The sequence below is a fragment of the Solanum pennellii genome, chromosome 5 (assembly GCF_001406875.1).
Source record: "Solanum pennellii chromosome 5, SPENNV200".
NCBI classification, from domain to species: Eukaryota; Viridiplantae; Streptophyta; class Magnoliopsida; order Solanales; family Solanaceae; genus Solanum; species Solanum pennellii.
The window spans coordinates 3088695-3111545 of record NC_028641.1 but is presented as its reverse complement, the minus strand read 5'-3'; the positions used below and the strand labels follow the sequence as shown (position 1 = coordinate 3111545).

Genomic DNA, 22851 nt, shown 5'->3' with positions numbered 1-22851 from the left:
TTGATCTTTTACAGGAACCTTCACATATAACCACTAAAAAATAGTTTAATTATTCTTCGTAGCTATAGTTTGATGATTATAATTCGTAACTATATTTTATAGGGAGGATAGAGGAGAGCGAGATAAGGAGAGAGATGATAGAGGCAAGAGAGAGAAAAAAGTTAGAGAGATGAATTGTATATGTATATTGGTTAGATAATTATATATTATACATATGTATTTGTATAAATGGCAAGCGATATTGGGAGAGAGAGGAGAGATATTGGGAGAGGGAGGAGAGAGGCAAACGAGAGAGGCAGAGAGTGAGAGAGAGGTGAATTGTATATATATATATATATTGGTTAGACAATTGTATATTATACATGTGCATTTGTATAAGCAAGCGAGATTGGGAGAAAGAGGAAGAGGCTAGACAGATATAGAGTAATAGAGAGTGATGAATGAATTGAATGCATCGACACAACTATATATAAAGAGTAAGAGCATAAACAAACGTGAGTTAGACAAGCCCTTTTAGCGTAACAGAAAAAACTTAAATAAAGTGCGTGCTTTGAGAGAGCTTGGTGGTCTTGAGGATGGTTTGAGTAGGGGATTCTCTCAAGAATAAAGAATTCGAATAGAATCTAATTCATGTTCATGTTAACAGAAGAGCGGATCCAATACCAAGACGCTTGAGAGAAAGGGCTAACCTTGTATATACACTAATATTGTTTATGTCAGAGGTGCCCAAAGCTAGAAGCAAAAGAGAGGCGAGCGAGCGAGGGCAGAAAGTGTGAGAGAGGTGATTGTATATGTATATTGATTAGATAATTGTATAATATACATATGCATTTGTATATTCTGAAATTATACATATACAAATGTGACTAATTATACAAACTCAAAGTCAGTCTAAGTAATTAATGTATAATGTTAGTTGTGAGTGGTAATTATAGCAAACTATAGCTATGATGAGTAATTAAATAGTATAAGTTTGCTTAACCGCAAAAATTTTTCATCGTTTATTGCGTAATACTTGTTTAATAAATGATTTTTTGTGAATTATGAAATATTAGATCACCATCTAGAGATTATTTTGAGAAAACTATAAATATCTTGAAAATCGTTAGACGATAAATTATTATAAGTTATTACAAATATTAGATGATAGTCAGAATATGAGTGCATCTCGTATTACATAACTACCTATTACCGTATTTTACGATTTAAATAACTCTCTATATGAGTCATGTTTTCAGAATTTGGGGACGAGACATGTTTCGCAATGGAGCCTACTATATATTTGAGGGGCGTCGATCCATATCCTCTCGATAAAAAATTATACTATGTAATTAGGTAACAATATTTTTTATGTGTATACATTAGGTATTGATACTTCTTGAATTTTACACGATTTTACTTCTTCATAATTTAACAACCCTTGATCGAAATTCTGGATCCACTAATGTTATTATAACTATATGACTTTTACTAAATACTTCTTTGTCTTGCTTAAATCCAACCACAATTAATCTCTCTCACCACTTCCGTGGACATCTAAACCCTCTCGTCTTCTTCTTCACATATTCGAATCATCTCCAATCTAACTTATTTTTTATTTTATACCAAAGAATATGTGAACATTATTTTTCTTCAAAATAAAATACTATGCAATTTATTAGCAAAGACTTTAGTTTATTTACATTTTTAGGTTACAGCAGGTTCTGAAGATATTTTTTGGCAAAGACCAGTGAGGACCAATCATCCCTTCAAAGCCAAATTCAGACAACAAAACCAAATCAAAGAGGAAAAGAACCCAAAAAACAGAAAGAAAAGAGATGGGAAGTTCAAGTGCTCTCATCTCAAATCTTCACCTGACTCAAACTAACTGTTTCAAATGCTTAAATTCAAGAACTTCTCTGAATATCAACCCAACAAGGCCAAAATTGAATCTTTCTAGCAGAAAATGCATCAAAAAGTTCAGCAGACTTGTTTGTTCTGCTGTTGAAGATTCCATAGAGAAACAGAGAGAAATTAGTGGAGCAAATGCTAGTAGTCTTGGTTCAGCTGTTGAAGATAGACCTGGTAAGATTTAAACACAAAAGAGAAATACCCAAATGATTATTGTGTAAAAGATTGAGCTTTTAATGGTTTTCTGATATGGGAGTTTTGTATAAAGGTGTAGCAGTTGACTGGGTTGTTCCGTTAGCTAATTATGGATCTTTATTGCTGGTTTTCTTGAGTTTCTGATATGGGTGTTTTGCATAAAGGTGTAATAGTTAATTTGATTGGTTCTTTAGCTAATTATGTTTCTTTATTTTGCTGCAAGTGTTCTGAATGGGTTTGTTTTATGATTTATTATGTAAAAGATTGAGCTTTTAATGGTCTTCTTGAGTTTTCTGATATGGGTAGTTTGTATAAAGGTGTAATGTTTAACTAGATTGGTCCTTTAGCTAATTATGTTTCTTCATTAGCTGCAAATGTTCTGAAAGGGCTTGTTTTTCTGTTGTCATATCTAATTATTCTTATGTATCATAGAAATGATTGCTCTGATTGGTAAGACTATAAAATGGAGATCTAGGAAAGATTTGGGTTTTGGGGTATTCTGAGCAAGAGTAATTTAATAATTATGGCTATTAAACTTCAGACTTGTTATCCTTCCTATAACTTCACTAGTTATCTGTTGTTGTTGGTCGTCACTTGTTTGTTGTTTCATCTAAGTTTAAGGTTTGTGTTTGAAAAAAAATTGCTCCCCTTGTCCCAAGTCAATAATGCGAGTATGCATATCTTTTTCTATGAAAATGTGAGAAAATGCACATGTTCTTCACTTCTTAGTCATTTTATATAAACACTTTTTTTGAAATTGTTTTGGATAAGTAAATTTCCCTAATGTAGTACTCCCTCTGTCCCAATTTGCGCGACACTCTTTCCTTTTTGGTCTGTCCCTAAAAGAATGCACCTTTCTATAATTTGAAACAACTTAACTTTAAAATTGCCTTTACCCTTACTAAAATGATTTATAGCCACATATGAAGATTGAAGCTTATTAGCTCTGTATTATTTTTGGTGTAAACAAGTAGTCTTAAATAGCTCAGAAGTAATCAGCACAACAACTATAGACTGGCTGTAACTTCGTAGTTATAGGATCCTATGTAATTACAACACTTTTGGAGGGGAACTACACTTTTGAGGTAGTATACCTGTGGATAAATATGACTAACTGTTACTTTTCTCAAAAATAAAATGATTTATAGCCACACAGATGTCTAAGATTTGTTTTAGATCACAAGCTGCAAAAGTCTTCCTTTTATTCTTAAACTATGCGCCAATCTAATGGTTCACATGAGTTAGGATGCAGGGAATATATGTATATATGTTTGTTAATGCATTTTGGCAAGAGCAAATTGTTATGCCGTGCCAAAGTGAGAGTGTTACATAGGGGGAGAACTAATTGAACTGTCTAATATCTGCTGGAAACGACTTCCCATTCTGCTTTTAAGGAAAGAATATGCACAAAATGTTAGTTTACTATTTCCCTTTCTTATACATACTTATTTTGTGGGCGTACAGTTGTCTGAGCACTATTCAACACTTGTATGATGCAAGTCTCCAGAACAGTACCTTTATTATACATAAAATTGTTCTTTTTCTGTCCTCTTTCTCAGTGTGCGTATTGGTAATTGTCCATGACAGCAAAAAAAATCATGCATTTAGGTTGTAATAATGCATTTGTTTTTGAAATCCAGATGTCGGTGATGGCTCAAGCGAGAGTTTATTTAAGAACGGTGGATTAGACAGTGAAGGGAATGTTGTTTATGATTTCCTTTACCCTAATAAAGAGCTGCTACCAGATGATAAAGAAATGACTCTATTTGATCATTTGGAGGAGTTGCGCCAGAGACTCTTTGTGTCTGTTTTGGCCGTTGGTGCTGCTATAGTGGGATGTTTTGCCTTCTCAAAAGAACTTATCTTGATTCTTGAAGCCCCTGTTCTAGCACAAGGTGTTCGATTTTTGCAACTAGGTCCAGGAGAGTTCTTTTTCACTACTTTAAAAGTAAGAATGCACCTTTAATTAAATCTCCTTTGCCACTCATTCCTTAACCATTTAACCACAATGAACCTTTTTCCGTGAACTATTTAGATATATCTCATGTTAAAATCCTTTTTAAGGATTAAAAGTTGTTCGCTGTGCCTGATATCTGGCTTGTTTTGCTGAAATATCAAATATGTACTTCCTTTTGATTGAATGTCATAATTTCTGTTCGGGCCATTACAAAATATTAAATATTTATGAGTATCTTACCCCTTATATTTTGTAAAATTTCAACTGCTCTCTTTTAACACATCTTGATTTCTAAAGAAACCTACAAGTAATCTATCCACGTACATCAAACAAATCCTCACCTTAAAGTGCATGCTATTGTAATGTCAATATATTCATCTTCAAAATCATGTATGAGTCAAACTGTTTATTACATATAAATGCAAGTAGTAGTTAATGTACCTATACATAGATGCGGGTGTTCAGATAGCGCATGCTGAATATGTCTAAGAAATGGAAGTTATGTAACACAGTGTTTTGCTATTTTTGGTATCGGAAAGTTGGGACCAGTTGGCATACTTTTTTTTTTTAGACGGTAACAACTTGTATTCTATTCCAAAACAAAAACCAGAACCTGCCACAACAAGTTACAGATTCCTAATTTCAATTGTGGAGAGTACCAGGAAGATCTAATCCTATAGCAAAATTTACAAGGAATCTAAAACATCTTTAATTGATTCTAGATCTACCATGTACTCCTGTTTACATCAAAAAAGAAACAAAAGTAAGCAGTTAATCTTAATCTTCCGGATGGAATTGCTCTTGTTTGGAAGTAATAATAGTAAATGTGTGCTGGTGATGTTTGAAAAAGGAATCCAACAGGCTAGACTGTCTAATTGAATGCTTCAACTCAGGAAGCTTGTGGTACCGAAGTGCTCTTTTTCTCTCTCTCACGCATTAATCTTCTATTACTGAAGTATTGAGTTGGCATCTTCTGATTATTAATTCTATTATGTGTTTATTAATGGCTTAGCATTATGTTTATAATAGCTATATTCATTCATGGAACTTCTGAATGCTTACTTAAAATTATTTCTCTAATATATCGAGGAAGCTAATGATTAATAAAAAGTTCAAACCTCAGATTAGAGTTGGTCACAACAACATGATTTTCGTGTCTTTGGGATTAACTTTAAAGTTGGAATTCTTACTACCGTGGCATGTTCATTTGAGTAACTATACTATTCACACTTTTGGTGTAGGTCTCAGGATATAGTGGCCTTCTCTTAGGAGCTCCTGTGATTCTCTACGAGATCATAGCCTTCGTTCTTCCTGGTTTGACAATGTCAGAAAGAAGATTCCTGGCACCAATTGTCCTTGGATCCTCTGTTCTTTTCTATGCCGGCATTGTTTTCTCACACTTGGTTCTCACTCCAGCAGCCTTGAATTTCTTTGTTAATTATGCAGAAGGGGCTGTGGAATCTTTTTGGTCCATTGATCAATACTTCGAATTTGTGCTCGTACTCATGTTCAGTACAGGGTTGTCTTTCCAGGTTTGGCTTGTGCTGTTTTCTTTTCTGCATGAGTATATAAGAACATGCTGCATGATAAACAGTTTAGTGGTAGGAAATTTTGTTTTTCAATCTAGAGCTTCTCAAATCTTTGGCCATACTTCACTTTTGTGTTCTTGGTTGGCTCGACTTGTAACTAATGCTTGCTTAAAAGCACCTTGGCCATAATTGAGCAATGTTTTGGGATGAAAATAGAAGCGAGTATACGAAATATTAAGCACCCAAGGGTGTGGCTCTAGCGGGCAATGAAGTGACTGGAATTCATAAATCAAAATTCCAATCCAGTAGAAAGAAAAAAATGTTAGGCAATTTATTCTCATCTACCTAAGCTTTGATGGACAGAGTTAACCTAGTACATGTGCTGGTCGGAGGTAATAATTACCTGGTGGAATAGAGGTGCGCTTAAACAAGTGAGAATGATGATTTTCAGTGGTGAAGTTTTCAAGATTCTAGCATGGTCTCCATCTTAGTGAAAATATTTGTGAAATCACACTATTGTATGATGTTGATCGGCATCCTCTTTATATCCAAATTGCTTTAATCCAATAAGCAACTCTATAATGACTCTCTTTTACAGGTTCCTGTCATTCAACTGCTTCTGGGACAAACTGGTCTTGTGTCAGGAGATCAAATGCTGTCGATTTGGAGATACGTGGTGGTAGGTGCTGTCGTTGCTGCTGCAGTGCTCACACCATCAACTGATCCCCTTACTCAAATGCTTCTAGCTGGCCCCCTTTTGGGTCTTTACTTGGGTGGAGCATGGATGGTTAAGCTTTCTGGGCGATAAGCGATTAAGCCTCTGTTCTTTGCATCAATATACCAAGTAGTATAATATGATCATGCATACAGCATAGGGATCCAAGATTCATGTAGCATATAAAGGACACCTGAGTAGAGCATATATGATCTGTTTATTGAATCATTTGCTATTGTCACAAGAAAAATTGTCAATGAAGAAAAAAATGGCCATTACAGCAAAATATTGCTATATATAGATGATTGTTATAGAAATATTTGAACAGTAGTACTCCAATATGCAGCTGGTTTGACAACACACTATATTCATTTGATGGCATAAGGTCACAAAAAAGAACAATAACATATTCAAATAAATGTAAGAACTTTCAATTCGATGCCCATAGCTACAATCAAAGAAGCTCATTCAATATCATATTTTTCATCCCCTTACCCTTTCCCCTTTACTATAATTACGCGACCGCGAGGTTTTCTATCTTGGGCATTGTAGCAGTTGCATCTGAGTGATCTAATTCTGCTTCCAGTTGTTTCAATGAACACCGCAGACCATTGCATGCTTTAACAAAATCTTCGGAACACCCTTTAAGTTTTTCCAGTTCCACCAATATTTCATCAGTAGCACATGATATCTTCTCTATAGCAGTCTTCAATGAAGAAATTTCTTGTGGAGGATACAGAGAAGCTCCAAGTTCGTCAATTTGCAGTCCGATTTCTTGAGAAAGTTTCAGTAGTGTCTCTAGAGAGGGTACAAAAGTAGCAGTATCTGCAGTACTTTCCTGCTTAAGCAAGCTTGTAATGGAGCGGATAAGTTCTTTAATGACCACAAGTGTTGCAGACACCACGTCAGTAGTCAAACGAGCAATTTCCATTTCCTCCGCAGAAAGATCATTGCCTAGATCACCTGCAAATGAATCATCAGTATCCTGATCTCCTTCAGCAGAATCTTGAACAGAAGATTCATCTCCAACATCAGATGACGCTGGCTTCAGTTCATTCATTTCACGAAGTACATCCTTCATGGAAACAGCAAGTTGTGTCATTGCTCGACCTATAGCAGTAATATTTGTGGCTGGAGTCTTCTTAAGAGCAGAACAAGCTTCCCAGACAGTGCCCACCAACTGCGGGATTGATAATTTCTGATTTTTGTTGTTAGATCCTGCACAACCATTTTGGGCAGCAAACATAGTTGGTCCATATGACTATTAAAAGAAATTCAATACACGAGGAGTAGATGCAGCAGATACGAGTGATGAATGAAACTGAAAAGCAATATGCCACAACTAGAAGCAGAACAAAAGTGAGAGAAATGACTTTTTACACCCAAGCAAATGGAGCTATCTACCATTAACTGATTTCTTCTGCCTCCATTTTTTTTTTTGTGGGATAGACGGTTCAACATGTACTGTGTATGCGCTTTTGAGATTTTGATGAAGCACATCAGCCAAACATGGACACTAATTTGGATGTTCGACTATTAGGTAACTGCCACTAGCTTTGGGGTAATAAGCTCTTTGGCTAAACTCAGATAATTTCTCATAATTTTCAACATGCTATCCAAGTAAAGCAAGACCATTATGACTTCATTTAGAAATTACCAAAAAAATTTAAAATAACACAAGCAGTAACTAATAGGTCTAGTAGCTCAGTCATTAGGTAAAACTAGCTAAGTCCTGCCTTTGATGCTCTTTCTATTTTCTTTATGAAACTATAACATATGATAGAAAAGAGGGATTACACTGGTGAATCCCCATATACTAAGAAAGGATTGAAGCGGGTAAACGCTGATGTGTGAAAGATGCATAACTTGAGAAAAGATAAACACTATTTGTAAAACAATATGATGACCTTTTTCCATTTCGGATACACTATACTTCCTAGCATTTTGTATATGTAAGCTTTTCATATGTTCATGGACTTGGGCTGAACAGAGAATACATACAGATAGATAGATACATACCATATGAAGACACGGACTCTGTAAGCTTTTCATATGTTCATGGACTTGGGCTGAGCAGAGAATACATACAGATAGATAGATACATACCATATGAAGACACGGACTCTTTCATTAACATGAAACTGCTATCAACAACTTGTTTAATGGATGCATGAATGCAGGAACACAGGGTAGGTCCTCCGCCAACTGTACTTGAGTGGGAAAGCAAAAGGAGCCCTTGCAGCATATTAAAATATGAAGCCATGTTCTCCTCCAGTGCTTTAACCTCTGGTGCTTCTCCAGTCCAAAGCATTCCAACTGCACCAGAATGAAAAGAAACTGTCAATTACCAACACTATCTGGTAGGTGAACGCCTGAGACTTACAAAGTACGACTGCTCGGTTAGTCAGCAATTGGAACCCTCCCTTGATCCTCCCGAAAAATCAAAAGAAAAACAAAGGAAAGAACAGAAGGCAAGGACACACAAAGCCGTTTCTACGCTCAACCTTTTCACTAGTATAACAAGTATATTTCACGCTCAACCTTTTCACTAGTATAACAAGTATATTTCTAAACATTCAGAAGAAATGAATCAGCTCCTTCTGCTGGTATTTTGCAATAGACCTCTAGATATTAATACTTGGAATTGCATATACATAGTCGAAGATCAAAAAACACTATAATGATCTCAGTTTTCAATGCAAAAATATATACTCGGACTGCTTTCTTCTTTTTAAACAAATGACGATGCAATTTGCCCTTGATCTCTAAAATTTTTAACATCTTTAGGCTTCCTTCTGTAGTGATAATCTCTTCTGTCTTTCCCTTCTTATTTAAAAAAAGGTAATATATGTATTCATTAGCCGATATCAATATTTACAATTAAAAAAGGCCTCGTTCATCTCACAAGGATTCAAAAACTTCAAATAAGTTTTGAAAGGTAATATATGTAATCATCAGCTGATTTAAATATTTACACTTTTGCGTAATTAAAGAAGGCCTCATTCATCTTCTTTTAGGATAGGTTTCTGATAATCAAATCTATATTTACTTCCTCTTTTATGGATAGTCTCTACTAGCTTACCTACAACATATAAGTACTTATACCTCACCATCAAAAATATATAGACAATATTAAATTGACGATGACTGAAATAAATTCTCTAATGTGGAAACAGATACTGTTAATGCCTAAAACTGTCAACAAAGACATCAATAGTACAAAGATGCCATATATAATGTATCCCCTCCGTCCCAAATTATTCGTCATGTTTTGTTTCCCGAAAGTCACACTATTTAAACTTTAACCCACATTTTCAAATGTATTTTTCATCAAAATTAACACGAGAAAAGTTGCAACATCTAATTGTAAGAAATCAAGTCAATCTAATCCTATTTAGCTTCAAATATCAGTCGAGTTAACTCCCGAATAAAACATGACAAATAAATTTGGGGCAAAGGGGGTATAAAAATTGGAACTTTTGAAAAGTAAAACTACATAAGAGAAAAAAGAAATTGACCCATAGTGGCTTGTTTATAAAGCTGTTCACCCATCTGAATAACCTCTTTCCAGCTGACTTTTTCAAGAGATGAAGATGGTGTTTGACACAATGCCTGCAAAAACAAAAGAAAAACTCAATTTTCATAAATCAAATCATACAAATATATAGAAAACTGCAAAAATAATAATTAAAACCTAAAAAAAAAAATTTAAAAAATACTAAACCTCAAGAGTTTCATAAATGGTGTTTAGATGCTCACTGAGAGCTCTATTCAATTGCTCCTTCGCTGCTTTTCCCATTTTTTTTCTCTCTTTCTAAAACCCTTCACTCTTTTGACAGACAGAATAGTGGAGAAGATGAAGAGGGTTGGGGGTTTTGAAGTATGAATTTTAAACGGCGTCGTTTTTGATAGTTTCGATAGGAAGCCTAATTTTCTTTTGGGAAAAAAGACGAATATACACTCGAACTATCGTAAATGGCACAGATATCCTCCATCATACTTTTGACATTGGTGCCCTTGTCATCCAAAAATTAGAGCATATATACCCTTCACTCTAACGGAAAACAAAATAGGGACACGTGGCACAATCTTATCTGTCGATCCAATATTTAATAAATGTTGATTGGTGGATAAGATTCTAACACGTATATGTCCGTTAGTATAAAGGATATATATGCTCTAAATTTTGGACAGAAGGGGCACCAATGTCCCAAAAACGATCATTTACGATAGTTCAGGGGTATATTTGTCATTTCCCCCCCCCCCTTTTTTTTTTTGAAAAGTTAAGTGGATGGATGGAGCGGATATGGGTGGTTTTTTAAATTTTGGGTTTAAATAATTGGTTAAATCGGATCCCTCCATAGGATTATAGTACGTGTCCTTATTTGATTTTGGTTAGAGTGAACAATATATATGCTTCAATTTTTGAATGGTAGGATCACCAATGTTCCAAAAATATGACAAAGAATATTGCATATCATTTACGATACTTCAAAAAGTTTAATTGGAAATAGTTGTCAACTTTAATTTAGTCTTAGAATTTCTTAAACAAATAACTGTTTTAGGATAACTTTTTGAGTTAAAGTAACTATTAATTTGAAACGAGATCAGACTAATATCACTTTGACATCATTATAATTGTTCACAAAATTCATCAATAGGAATGTATTATTATACACAAACCTTGAACGAAGATTATTTCCGATAGAATCCCAAGCTCAAACGAAATGGAACTAACGCAGAAAAGAAGAAATAAAAATGAGATAACAAAATAGCAACGCTCAAAACAAATGTAGCAACATATATTAATACAAATTGGAAACAAGAAATACATGGTGTACCTAAATCGTACAACTAGAAGTACAATAACCTTCCATATCTACTAACCTTTTACCGTGATCCTCGACCTCAACAATACGTGTAGCACATATATGGTTGTACCTAAAACGTACAACTAGAAGTACAATAACCCTCAACTACCTACTAACCTTTTACTGTAATCCTCGACCTCAACAATAAGTGTAGCACATATCTCGAGGTCATCTCAATGGTTGTCGTGGCTCCGCTAACAACTCGGAAATGACACTTGGCCTCATGTTATTCAGGTTTCACGGAGCAAAGATGCCTCAATAAACCAAATTAACATTACTCGAGTATTTCGAAGAGAATTTTCTGCATTTTTTTACAATAGTACGTTATCTACTGATGATTTTTCATCAGCATGAAGCCTCTCCCTTGCCATTGCAGCTTGTTTTTCCCAATTTGTGCAGCATGTTATCACAGAAAGTAGAATAGTTTGCAGAGCTGCACCAGAAAGTATGCCCATCCACAGGCCTTTACCTCGAAAGTTGAGCCAAAACGCTAATGAAGCAGCGATAGGAATGCCACAAAGGTAAAATGAAGCAAGATTCACATAGGCTCCGATATGCTGCCAACCACATCCCCTCGCGACACCTACAATGTGCATAATGCCACAATTAGTCATACGTTCGTTCTTGTTATGTATCTGTCAGTGGCAGAGTCAACAATTTATATATACGCATGTTAGAAAAGAATTCACCAATATACATAGTACAATTTTCCGGTAAAGGATTCAGTTGAACCCCCCAAGTAAATGAGGCTTCGCCAAATGTATTTGTTGTAGTAAATTGGCGTGAAAGAGTCTCAACCTCTATATGTTGTATAATTTTCTGGCAAAGGATACTCAGTTGACCCTCCTTTGGTAAATGTGTCTGTTACCTTTTTGTAGTATCTTAATTTTTTCATATTTATGAGATACTTTTCGTTTTTCAAGATTCAAACTATGTAAATTTTGATGATTACTTTAAAGGGTATTTTTTAATCATATTGACATGAGAGGAATTGCACTTATAGTACTTTAGTATAGTTTTTGAATATCTAAATTTTAATTTTAAGAGTTCATCTAATCTAATGTTAGCTTCAAAGATGAGTCAAACCGAATCTCGTAAAACAAAAAGTACCACATAAATTGGGACGCAGGGAGTATAGTTTACCGGCAAAAGGAGGCTCGGTTGAAAACGTGGTTCACCACTAGTAGTAGTTACATATTCTTGTAGTAACTTGATGTAAAGAAAGTCTAACCTGAAAGGGTTCCTTGAAGACTGTCGGTAATGACTGATAGACATAGAAGAGGAGCCATGTTTGCTACGTAGTCCACGACTTCCTTCTCGTTGCTGAAAATGTAGCCAAATACGTTCCGACTAGCAAATACAGCTGCGCTAACTAGTATTGTCTCTGTGGCCGCAATGAGCATTACAGAAATCACAGATACACGAGCTCCTAGAGGATTTCCAGCTCCTAATTGATTAGAAACTCGAGTGCTGAAAGTAAACAGGAGTTCAATGACCACATATTTCAAGAAAAAAAAACTACGTGGAAACGGAAGGTTCGATTAGATATTCAAACATACCTTACAGCGCCAGAGAGACCAAATGGAATTGCATAAAGCGTAGAAATAGTATTCAGGCTGCACCATGGAATGTCACAAGAAGTTAGCAATTTTAGGACCTTATAGATAATATTACTAATTGAATCAATCATTAACGAGCGAGATCTATGTTTGCTAGGACTTTTCAAAAATATTGTCGGGTATGTGTCAGATCCTCCAAAAGCAGTGTATTTTTGGAGGATTGGACACGGGTGAGGCAACATTTTGGAGAGTCTAAGTAACATAGAACGAGATTCTGAACATACCATATAGATAGTACTGAAGTTTCAAGTTGGGGATTCGGCAATAGTCCAGATAGTAAGATGAGCAGCTCAAATGACCACCATTCAAGACTGGTAAATACAAAACGTAGCATGAGTTTTGTAGAATGACATGTAAAGGGAAACTGTATTAAATTATTAAAAGACGCAGAGCGAGGTCGTTGAAGTACCAAATCATGACAGCAGAAGGGATAGCAAACTGAAAGAACTCTCTCATTCCGTTGACGACCTCCCATGACACTGGTGCACGGGTTTTTGCACAAGCAGGAGACAACTTCATGTATGAAGCAAGGATTATGACATTCAACCACATCGATAAACCAAAAGCCACTGTTGCACCAATATTACCTAAACCAGAGCTAAACACTAGCACCCAAGACAGCGGTATGTGGAAGCATATGGTAATGCAAGAGCTTATGAGCATTGGAACAATCATACTTTGCATTAGAAAGTACCGAATAAGTGGTTGAAGATTTGCGTAAGCAAAGAGAGCAGGAATCATCCACTTAATGAACTTGCCGGCTTCATGAGAAATCTGAGGATCTTGCCACATGAAAGTAAGCAATTTCCCCACATATAGCCATAAAACTGCAATGGGAATGCAAACAATGAAGAGAGACAAAATAGCTGTGTATGTTTGAGTACCAAGTCTTTGATATTGTTTCGCTCCGAAAGCCTGTCCACAAAGAGTTTCTAGTGCAGTGCCCATTCCCAGCTACACGACACATTCAGATTTTAGTCGGTGGAGAGGCACAAAAAATGGTAAAAAGCAATACTTGTTACTAGACAATTTGTTCATTTATAAGCAATGGTTTGCTAATCACACAAGAGTTTATAACTTATAACTACGCCCTCAAATAAGTTGAAAATGACAAAAAAAAATCTGCTCTTTAACTCTAAATTAGAACACATTCTCTTTCTTCTATCTGTTTCCCCTTAATATTTACAGGCTATGTTGCTCGGCTCTTCAAAAATACTGCTAAGTGTGTCAGATCCTTCAAAAAGGACAGTGACATTCTTTTCAAAACAAAATAAAAAGGATAGTAAAACAAACAAATTGAAACGGACAGATTAGTAAATTCCCGAAAATCGTGAACATAACATATTACAAGTTAACATATAGAAGAGAGAGTTCACCTAAAATATGTATACAAGTAAAACTGAGCTTAACTTATATACATCGACATCCATAGAGTAGTAAGGCGCGCTACCTGCTATAAAAGTAAATTAAAGGTGAACCAAAAGTAAGCATATGTAAGTTAAAACTCTATGTAACTCTTCATGTTAAGCCTACTATAATTACCTAAGAAAATAGTGTGAACCTACTATAACCAATTAACCTGCCTATACTGAAACATCTTAAAAGTAAGGACTCTGCTATATATATGTCAAAACTCTATGTAACTCTTCATGTAAAGCCTACTATGGTTACTGAAAAATAGTCAGAACCTACTATAATTGGTGCAACTAAACTAACGACGTAAATTCAAATCCAAGAAATAACACTCCCTACGTTCCAATTCATGTTGCACCGTCTGATCGGTAAGACTTTTGAAACTTGTAATCTAAAACAAACCTTACACATTTGTGTAACTATAAAGAGTGGTAAAGATAAAGATATGACACATGTACCTAACACAACTCCAAAAGATAACTCGTGAGGAAGTATATAAGTAGACCATCAATCAACTATCCAACTACTCTAACAACTTCTTCACACCCAAGCCCAACTGAGGTGTAGACCGGGAGCCCAAATAGGAATGAACCTAGTTCCGACACATGAACCTCAAAAGCTAAGGGTGTATATCCATTTTCTAATCGATGTGGAACTCTAAACCACTCTAACAAGAGATAAGTTTATTTCTAATAACAAAAAAGTTACATTCTTTTCAAATGAACTAAAAAGGAAAGTGTGTAACGTAAATTAAGATAATAAATATGTACTCACAAGTAAGCTGAGACCAGTGACTCCAGCAATAGAAATAGCAATAGAAGTACTTGAAAGGGCAAGTTCACCCACATGACCAACCATCATCAATGATATTGTTTGCAAAAAATACTGTGAAAGTGTCACAATTATCATTGGACCAGCCAAATAACAAATTTCCTTCACTTCCTCCCAAATTACTCCCCATTTAACTAACTCCCTTTCTTTCAATAACAATCCTTCTTCTACACTCTCCATATTTTTTTATTTTTTATTTTACAAGTCTTTGAACTTGTAAAAAAAAAACCTTTTTGAGAAAACCTTGTAAAAATTTAAAAAAAGATTCTTGAACTTTCAAAAAACACCCTTTTTGTAAGTACCTTGTAAGAACTCAAGATTTCTTTACAAGATTTATAAGAGGAGAACAAGGCCACCCCTTTTGAATATACTATGTAAAAAGGGATCTTAAATTAATTAAAAAAAGACTCCCTTTTTGAAAAAGATTGTATTTTTATGAGAGATTGAGACAAAGATACCTCTTATGAGGAAACCTGAGTATAAAAATCTTGTTTTTTGAAACCCCAAGAAAAAAAAAGAAGGAAAAAGTGTAGCCAGAGAAAGTTTTGAGAAATTTGTTATACCATAATGTCTAATGGTTTGTTTCAAGAGGTGTTTGTTTGTCTTTTGTTGACTACTTCTTGGATTGTACTTTGGTTTAGTTTATTTTTTTTATTTTTTTTTTAAAAAATTGTACTTTAGTTTAGATTTTATTTTATTTTTTTTAAAAAAAAGAAATTGTACTTTGGTTGACTAAAGTGTTAAACTAGTCTTTCTTTCCTTGCTTTCCAAGAAGAGAGGTATTAGTCATTAGCTCCATTTTTAGTTGTAGTGGTTGCTTGACACCTTGTTTGGATGGTTGTTAATTGTTATCTGGTCGTATCGTATTGCTAGTTTAAATATATTGTTTATTGTGAATGTTATTTAAATTTTATTATATTGTATCATTTAATTCTATAGATAGTAACAATGAAGAGTCTCATTTTATATAATGATTGATTTGATGTAATCACATTGTTATTTTGATAGTTTCTTTTCAATATGTCTTTGTACTATTAAATAATCATATTTTATCATTTATTTTATCTTTTCATAATAGCTCTAGTTTGTAGCTTATTTTTTTTGTAGATGTGTCATTTAAATTGTTAATGTGGATATTAGTAGCGATAGAACGTGATATAATCTATCTAAACGTTATATTCATTAAAACTATAAAATACGATATATTATGAAATAATTTATTTTATTTATTTGTTAATTTAAGCTTAATGCGATCTTTTTCGTGAATTAATCTCTTTTCATATTTATTGAATAAGGTAAAAATTGAAATAGATAATTAATTATATTTTAATCTTTTAAAATAACATTCCTATAAACACTATAACAAATGTAAATTTACTTTTTTAATTAAACGGTTACTATTTCAAGAATAATTAGGAGTTATTTGGTCATCTAACTAACTCACCTTTTTAGCCTAACTATCAATTTCTTATCTAATTTAGCACAAGTGGTGTAGAATCAGAAATCAATCTTGAATTTCTTAAACAATAATTATTTTGGAATAACTTCTTAAATTAAGTAAACTCATCAATATGCCCTTTTTAGGAAAGATATCGAAAACAAAAACAAATTTTAGCGGCATAAGTCTTAACTAACATTAGTTAAGTGTCATTAGAACAAATATCGTTAAAAACTTTAGAGATATATACAAAGAGTGTTAGTGATAGATTGTTTCTAATAGAACCACAATTACGAAATGTAACTGACGCATAAAAGAAAAGATAACACAAATACGAGATCATAAAATAGCAGTGCACAAAACAAGTGTAACAGTAGATACTAATACATATTGAAACACAACTACGTGATACCTAAATCATACTACCAGAAGTATGACAGTGCTCAAGTACCTAGTAACCTTATACCATAATCCTCAACCTCAATTAGGTTATCTCGATGACACTTGGCCTCTTGTTATTCGGGCTTCACGGAGCAAAGATGCCTCAATAAACCAACCAACATTATTCGAGTATTTCGAAGAGAATTTTCTACATTTTTTTAGGACAACATGTTATCTACTGATGGATTTTCATCAGCATGAAGCCTCTTCCTTGCCATTGCAGCTTGTTTTTTCCAATTTGTGCAGCATGTTATAACAGAGAGTAGAATAGTTTGCAGAGTTGCACCAGAAAGTATGCCGATCCACAGGCCTTTTCCTCGAAAGTTGAGCCAAAACGCTAATGAAGCAGCGATAGGAATTCCACAAAGGTAAAACGAAGCAAGATTGACATACGCACCAATATGCTGCCAACCACATCCCCTCGCGACACCTACAATGTGCATAATACCTCTAAAAATCATACGTCCGTTCTTGTCATGTATGTGTAAGGACATGGCAGATTCAACAACATATATATATATGCACGTTAAGACGAAAAAATCAACAATGTATATACATAGTACAATTTTCCAGCAAATGTAGCTCAGCCGCTGTTATTTGTTACTTTTAGAGTCTCACATTGGTTGAAGAACGGACTGAGGATCTGCTTACATGGATTTCGACAATCCTCCTTTTACAAACTAGCTTTCCAGATTGAGTCAGACCAAATGTCATATTTTTACCGTTACCGTTTTTGTACCAACATAGTGTGGAAAAAGTTTTCGGACCTTCCTAGGTAAATGTTGCTCTCCCACTGATTTTTGTTACCTTTTCTTGTAGTAAACCTGCATATGTTGTACAATTTTCCGACAAAGGGGACTCTGTTAAACCGCTAGGTAAATGTGGCTCCACCACCGGTTTATGTTACCTTTTCTTGTAATGACTTGACGTGTAAAGAGTCTAACCTATATACGTTTTATAATTCTCTGGCAAAGGGGATTTAGTTGAATACCCTTTGGTAGACGTGACTCCGCCTAACAATTTTCTTGTAGTAACTTGATGTGGAAAAAGTATAACCTATATTCGTAGTGCAATTTTTCGGCAAAGGGATTCGGTTGAAAACAAGGTTCGTCACTCGTAGTAGTTATATTTTACTGTAGTAACTTGATGTAAAGAAAGGCTAACCTGAAAGGTTTCCTTGAAAGCTGTCGATAATGACTGATAAACATAGAAGAGGAGCAATGTTTGCGACATAGTCCACCACTTCCTTCTCGTTGCTGAAAATGTAGCCGAATACATTTCGACAAGCAAATACAGTTGTGCTTACTAGTATTGACGTTGCCGCTGCAATGAGCATTACAGAAATCGCAGATGCGCGAGCTCCTTGAGGATTTCCAGCTCCTAATTGATTAGAAACTCTAGTGCTGAAAGTAAACATGTACAGGAGTTCAGTAGCCACATATTTGAGATAAAACAACGTGGAGAGGGAATGTTCGATTAGATATTTAAAAATACCTTACAGCGCCAGAGAGACCAAACGGAATTGCATAGAGGGTATAAGTAGTATTCAGGCTGCACCATGGAATATATCACAAGAAACTAGCAATTTTAGGACAATGTAAATCATATTACTGATTGAATCAATCATTTTACGAGTGAGATCTATCTTTGCTTGGACTCTTCAAAAATGTTGTCCGCTACGTGTCAAATCCTCCAAAAGTAGTGTATTTTTGGAGGATCCGACATGGGTGCGACAACATTTTTGGAGATTCTGAGAAACATAGAACAAGATTTAGAACATACCATATAGATAGTACTGAAGTTTCAAGTTGGGGATTCGGCAATAGTCCGGATAGTAAGATGAGCAGCTCAAATGACCACCATTCAAGACTACAAATACAAAACGTAGCATGAGTTACGTAGAATGACATGTGAAGGTTTAAGTGTGTGTAAATTACTAAAATAGGCTGAGCGAGGCTGTTGAAGTACCAAATCATGACAGCAGAAGGGATAGCAAACTGAAAGAACTCTCTCATTCCGTTGACGATTTCCCATGACACTTGTGCACGGGTTTTTGCACAAGCAGGAGACAACCTCATGTATGAAGCAAGAATTATGACATTCAACCATAACGATATACCAACAGCCACTGCTGCGCCAATATTACCTAAGCCAGAGCTAAACACTAGCACCCAAGACAGCGGTATGTGGAAGCATATCGTAAGGCAAGAGCTTATGAGCATTGGAACAATCATACTTTGCATTTGAAAGAACCGAACAAGTGACTGAAGATTCGCGTAAGCAAAGAGAGCAGGAATCATCCACTTAATGAACTTGCCGGCTTCATGAGAAATCTGAGGATCTTGCCCCATAAAAGTTAGCAATTTCCCCACATATAACCATAAAACTGCGATAGGAACGCAAACAATGACGAGAGAGAAAATGGCTGTGTATGTTTGAGTACCAAGTCTTCGATATTGCCTAGCTCCAAAAGCCTGTCCGCAAAGAGTTTCTAGTGCAGTGGCCATTCCCAACTACACGACACTTTCAGATATTAGTCAGTGGAAAGGCGCAAAAAAATGGTAAAATGCAATACTTGTTAACTGTACTAGACAGTTCATTCATTTAGAATCAATGCTTTGTTAATCACACAAAAGTTGTAACTTATAACTACGCCCTCCAAGTTGAAACTAGAAAACGAAAAAAAAAAAAAAGTTCTGCTCTTTAACTCTAGTTAGAACACATTCTTATTCTTCTATCTGTTTCCCCTGCATTTACACGTTATGTTCCTCGGTTCTTCAAAAATACTGTCAAGTGTGTGTCGGATCCTCCACAAGCTATGTATTTTTGAAAAATTCCGAGCAACATAGTTTATAGGTCAGTCTGTTTGACTTAGCACGTAGTTTAGTAAGTTCCCAAAATTGTTAACTACAACACATTACAAGTTATTACATATAGAAGAAAGTGTTCAAATTCTATCCACTGACGTTGTATAGGTATTGAGTATGAGTTTGACACCCTAAAATACATAACTAGCTTATTTCATCTATAGCTAAAAAATTGATCTACGAACGACTATAAGTATCTGAGATTAACATACATCGACATAGACAGAGTAATAATTTTTAAACTTCTATCAGGTCAGCTAAAGCATACATACTGCTAAACCGAGTTTAACTTGTCTACATCAACATCCAATCATCCATAGTGTAATGACTTTGCACTACAAGGTCACCCCAAATATATATACAAGTAAAACGGAGCTTACTTATATACATCGACATACATTGTGTAATAACCGTTGCATCCCAATTCATGTGACACTGTTTGATTAGGCGTGATCTAGAATAAACCTTAGATATTTATGTGACTATAAATCATTTTAGAAAGAGTTGTAAAGATACGATAAATGTACCTAACATAACTCCAAAAGCTAACTAGACGGAGGATTACTCAAATCCATATAAGTAGACCATCCGTCAATTCCCCCAACCTATGTAACCATTCTACCAAGTAACACCCCCTTCACACCCAACCCAACTGAATCGTGGATCGAGAGCCCAAACAGGGATGGACTTAGTAGTACTTAGTACTGACACATGATCCTAATTAACCTCAAAAGCTAGCTATTGAGGGCGTATTATCCAAGTCCATATAAGCTTACAACAGTAAAAATGAGAAAATTATTTTTAACTGCAGAAAAGTAACATTCTTTTAGACGAAAGTATATAAAAAGAAAAGTGCGTCAGATAAAGTTAGAATATTAATAGATATGTACTCACAAGAAAGCTGAAACCAGTGACTCCAGCAATAGAAATAGCAATTGAAGTACTTGAGAGGGCAAGTTCACCCAAATGACCAACCATCATCAATGATATTGTTTGCAAAAAATATTGTGAAAGTGTCACAATTATCATAGGACCAGCCAAATAACAAATTTCTTTCACTTCCTCCCAAATTACTCCACATTTTAATTCAATTAATTCCTTTTCTTTCAATAACAATCCTTCTTCTACATTCTCCATGCAAAAAGAGGAGTTTTAAAACTTATAAAAAAGACCCCTTTTGAAAATACTTTGTAAAAAAAAATTAGTCTTGAATTTATAGAATTCTTGTAATAAACTTGAATTTTTATAAGAGATTTCTTTTAATAAAAAAATGGAAGTCTTGATCTTGTTAATAAAACCCTATTTGAAAAATACCATGTGAGAATTCAAGATTTATATAAAAGTGAGAATTGAGCAAAGTCACACTTATGAAAATATATTGTAAAAAGAGTTGAAATACTAGAAAAAGATTGTATTTTTTTTTTTAAATTGAGAGATGGAAAAAGTCAAGTCTTGTTCTTGAAAAGCTAAAAATATTGTGAGATTGGACTTGTGGATTGAGGAAGTCTGAGAATTAGTTATATTTTTTTTGTTTTAGATATTAGTATAAATATTTGCGTCATATTAGTTATTGTGATTTACAGTATTTTTAATATAATTTTTAGATAATATTCTTTTTAATTTCAATTTATGTGACATATTTCAGAATACGAGGACAAACAAAAATATCTTTAATCATGAATTTTTTATTTATCTTTTAAATATTTTAGATTTTCAATTATTATGACTAATATGAGTAGCATTTTTTATATAGTTTATAAATATATAAATTTTATTTTTAAAAAATTAAAGATTTTATACACAAAATTTTAATCAAATTTAAACTATTTAACTTTAAAAAATGTTATAAATATGTATTATTTTATTTATTTCAATTTATATCTAAAAAGTCAACTAAATCTTTTATATGTGCCGTTATCAATGTGATTTTATATGTTACTTCCTCTGACCTTTTTAATTATGTAAACTAATAAGATTTTAAAGGTTAAGCAAATTTTTTATATATACAATATAAGTTATGATTTTTTTTTAATTTATGTCATTATTTTGGACTCATGAATAAAATAACAAAAAGTTGAAATATAAAATAATTTCATAAATTAAATAAATAAAATAACATTAATTGATATTGTGGACCTAGGTTATAGCATCCCTTCTAAATTTGAGGAAATTACAAAAACATGACACAAAATAGGTTTCCACCTAATATGCCAAAATTTGAATCATGATATAGGTGCCGCCTCTTATCACTACAATAAAAATGATCATTAGCGCAATATTTAATTTTTAATTATCGTTAAATATGTATTTTTAACAGCAATTGTCACTCTTTGTATACATTAATTCTAATGACACTTAACTAATGCCGGTAAAGACTAACACCCTTTATTAGTGTTAATATTTAATGCCGCTAAAATTTATTTTTATTATAGTAATATTGAATAAATTTTCTGAACAATTATCTATGTTATAAGAAACAGGCTGAACCATCTTTGATAACGAGTGTCAAGTAATATCTCTTTATCGAAAAATTATATCATATCATATATAAAAGTGTGTATATATATATATATATATATATATATATATTAACACATCTTGATATAAATTAAAAGTTTAGTATTTATTGTGAAAAAATGTACGTTCTAGCAACCATTGATATCCCTTAGTAACTTAGATGACTTGTCTATCTAAGTTATGTGTTTGTATTAGGGCTTTTTCAATATTTTTTATGTTTACTATTTTTTAATCTTATTATATATTTACAAATTATATTAAAAGTATTTTGATTTATAATAATTAATATTAATAACTTGAAATATTTGATTAAATATTTAAAAACTATGGTAAAAAAATGGGAAAAGGGTCTGATATACCTCTCAACTTTGTCATTTAGAGCTGATATACCCCTTGTTATGAAAATGGCACATATATACCCCTACTTGTAAACAAATGGCTCACATATACCCTTTTCCTCTAACGGAAATAAAAAAATAATAATTTTAATCTAAATTTTTATTATTTTTTTCTAAAAAATATAATCTCATATGAGTAAATTTAATCCTCGTCAAACATATTTTTTTTG

At 33.8% G+C, this 22851-nt stretch overlaps 4 protein-coding genes across 5 annotated transcripts; 1 reads left to right on the top strand and 3 right to left on the bottom strand.

Moving 5' to 3' along the window:
• Nucleotides 1-1693: 1693 nt before the first annotated feature.
• Nucleotides 1694-6582, top strand: LOC107020382 (sec-independent protein translocase protein TATC, chloroplastic). Its single transcript, XM_015220723.1, has 4 exons — nucleotides 1694-2064; nucleotides 3726-4033; nucleotides 5284-5574; nucleotides 6170-6582. The coding sequence occupies exons 1-4, from the start codon at nucleotides 1818-1820 to the stop codon at nucleotides 6377-6379; spliced, it is 1056 nt and encodes a 351-aa protein (XP_015076209.1). The 5' UTR covers nucleotides 1694-1817; the 3' UTR covers nucleotides 6380-6582.
• Nucleotides 6562-10171, bottom strand: LOC107020381. Its single transcript, XM_015220722.2, has 4 exons — nucleotides 10011-10171; nucleotides 9805-9898; nucleotides 8393-8602; nucleotides 6562-7504 (listed from the first exon to the last, which is right to left on the bottom strand). Exons 1-4 carry the CDS (start codon nucleotides 10083-10085, stop codon nucleotides 6801-6803), a joined length of 1083 nt encoding a protein of 360 aa, XP_015076208.1. The 5' UTR covers nucleotides 10086-10171; the 3' UTR covers nucleotides 6562-6800.
• Nucleotides 10172-11058: 887 nt separating this feature from the next.
• LOC107018933 (protein DETOXIFICATION 12-like) lies at nucleotides 11059-15592 on the bottom strand. 2 transcript variants are annotated; one of them, XM_027916928.1, is made up of 7 exons: nucleotides 14964-15100; nucleotides 14153-14229; nucleotides 13186-13730; nucleotides 13001-13087; nucleotides 12717-12773; nucleotides 12389-12627; nucleotides 11059-11740 (listed from the first exon to the last, which is right to left on the bottom strand). In XM_027916928.1, the coding sequence occupies exons 3-7, from the start codon at nucleotides 13722-13724 to the stop codon at nucleotides 11469-11471; spliced, it is 1194 nt and encodes a 397-aa protein (XP_027772729.1). In that variant the 5' UTR covers nucleotides 13725-13730; nucleotides 14153-14229; nucleotides 14964-15100; the 3' UTR covers nucleotides 11059-11468. The 2 variants fall into 2 exon arrangements, with proteins under 2 accessions (XP_027772729.1, XP_015075011.1); XM_015219525.2 differs by lacking the exon at nucleotides 14153-14229 and having other exon boundaries at nucleotides 14964-15592.
• Nucleotides 15593-16801: 1209 nt separating this feature from the next.
• On the bottom strand, nucleotides 16802-20903 carry LOC107020091 (protein DETOXIFICATION 14-like). The gene is made up of 6 exons (XM_015220415.2): nucleotides 20661-20903; nucleotides 18868-19412; nucleotides 18682-18768; nucleotides 18394-18450; nucleotides 18064-18302; nucleotides 16802-17329 (listed from the first exon to the last, which is right to left on the bottom strand). Exons 1-6 carry the CDS (start codon nucleotides 20901-20903, stop codon nucleotides 17058-17060), a joined length of 1443 nt encoding a protein of 480 aa, XP_015075901.1. The 3' UTR covers nucleotides 16802-17057.
• Nucleotides 20904-22851: the final 1948 nt, after the last annotated feature.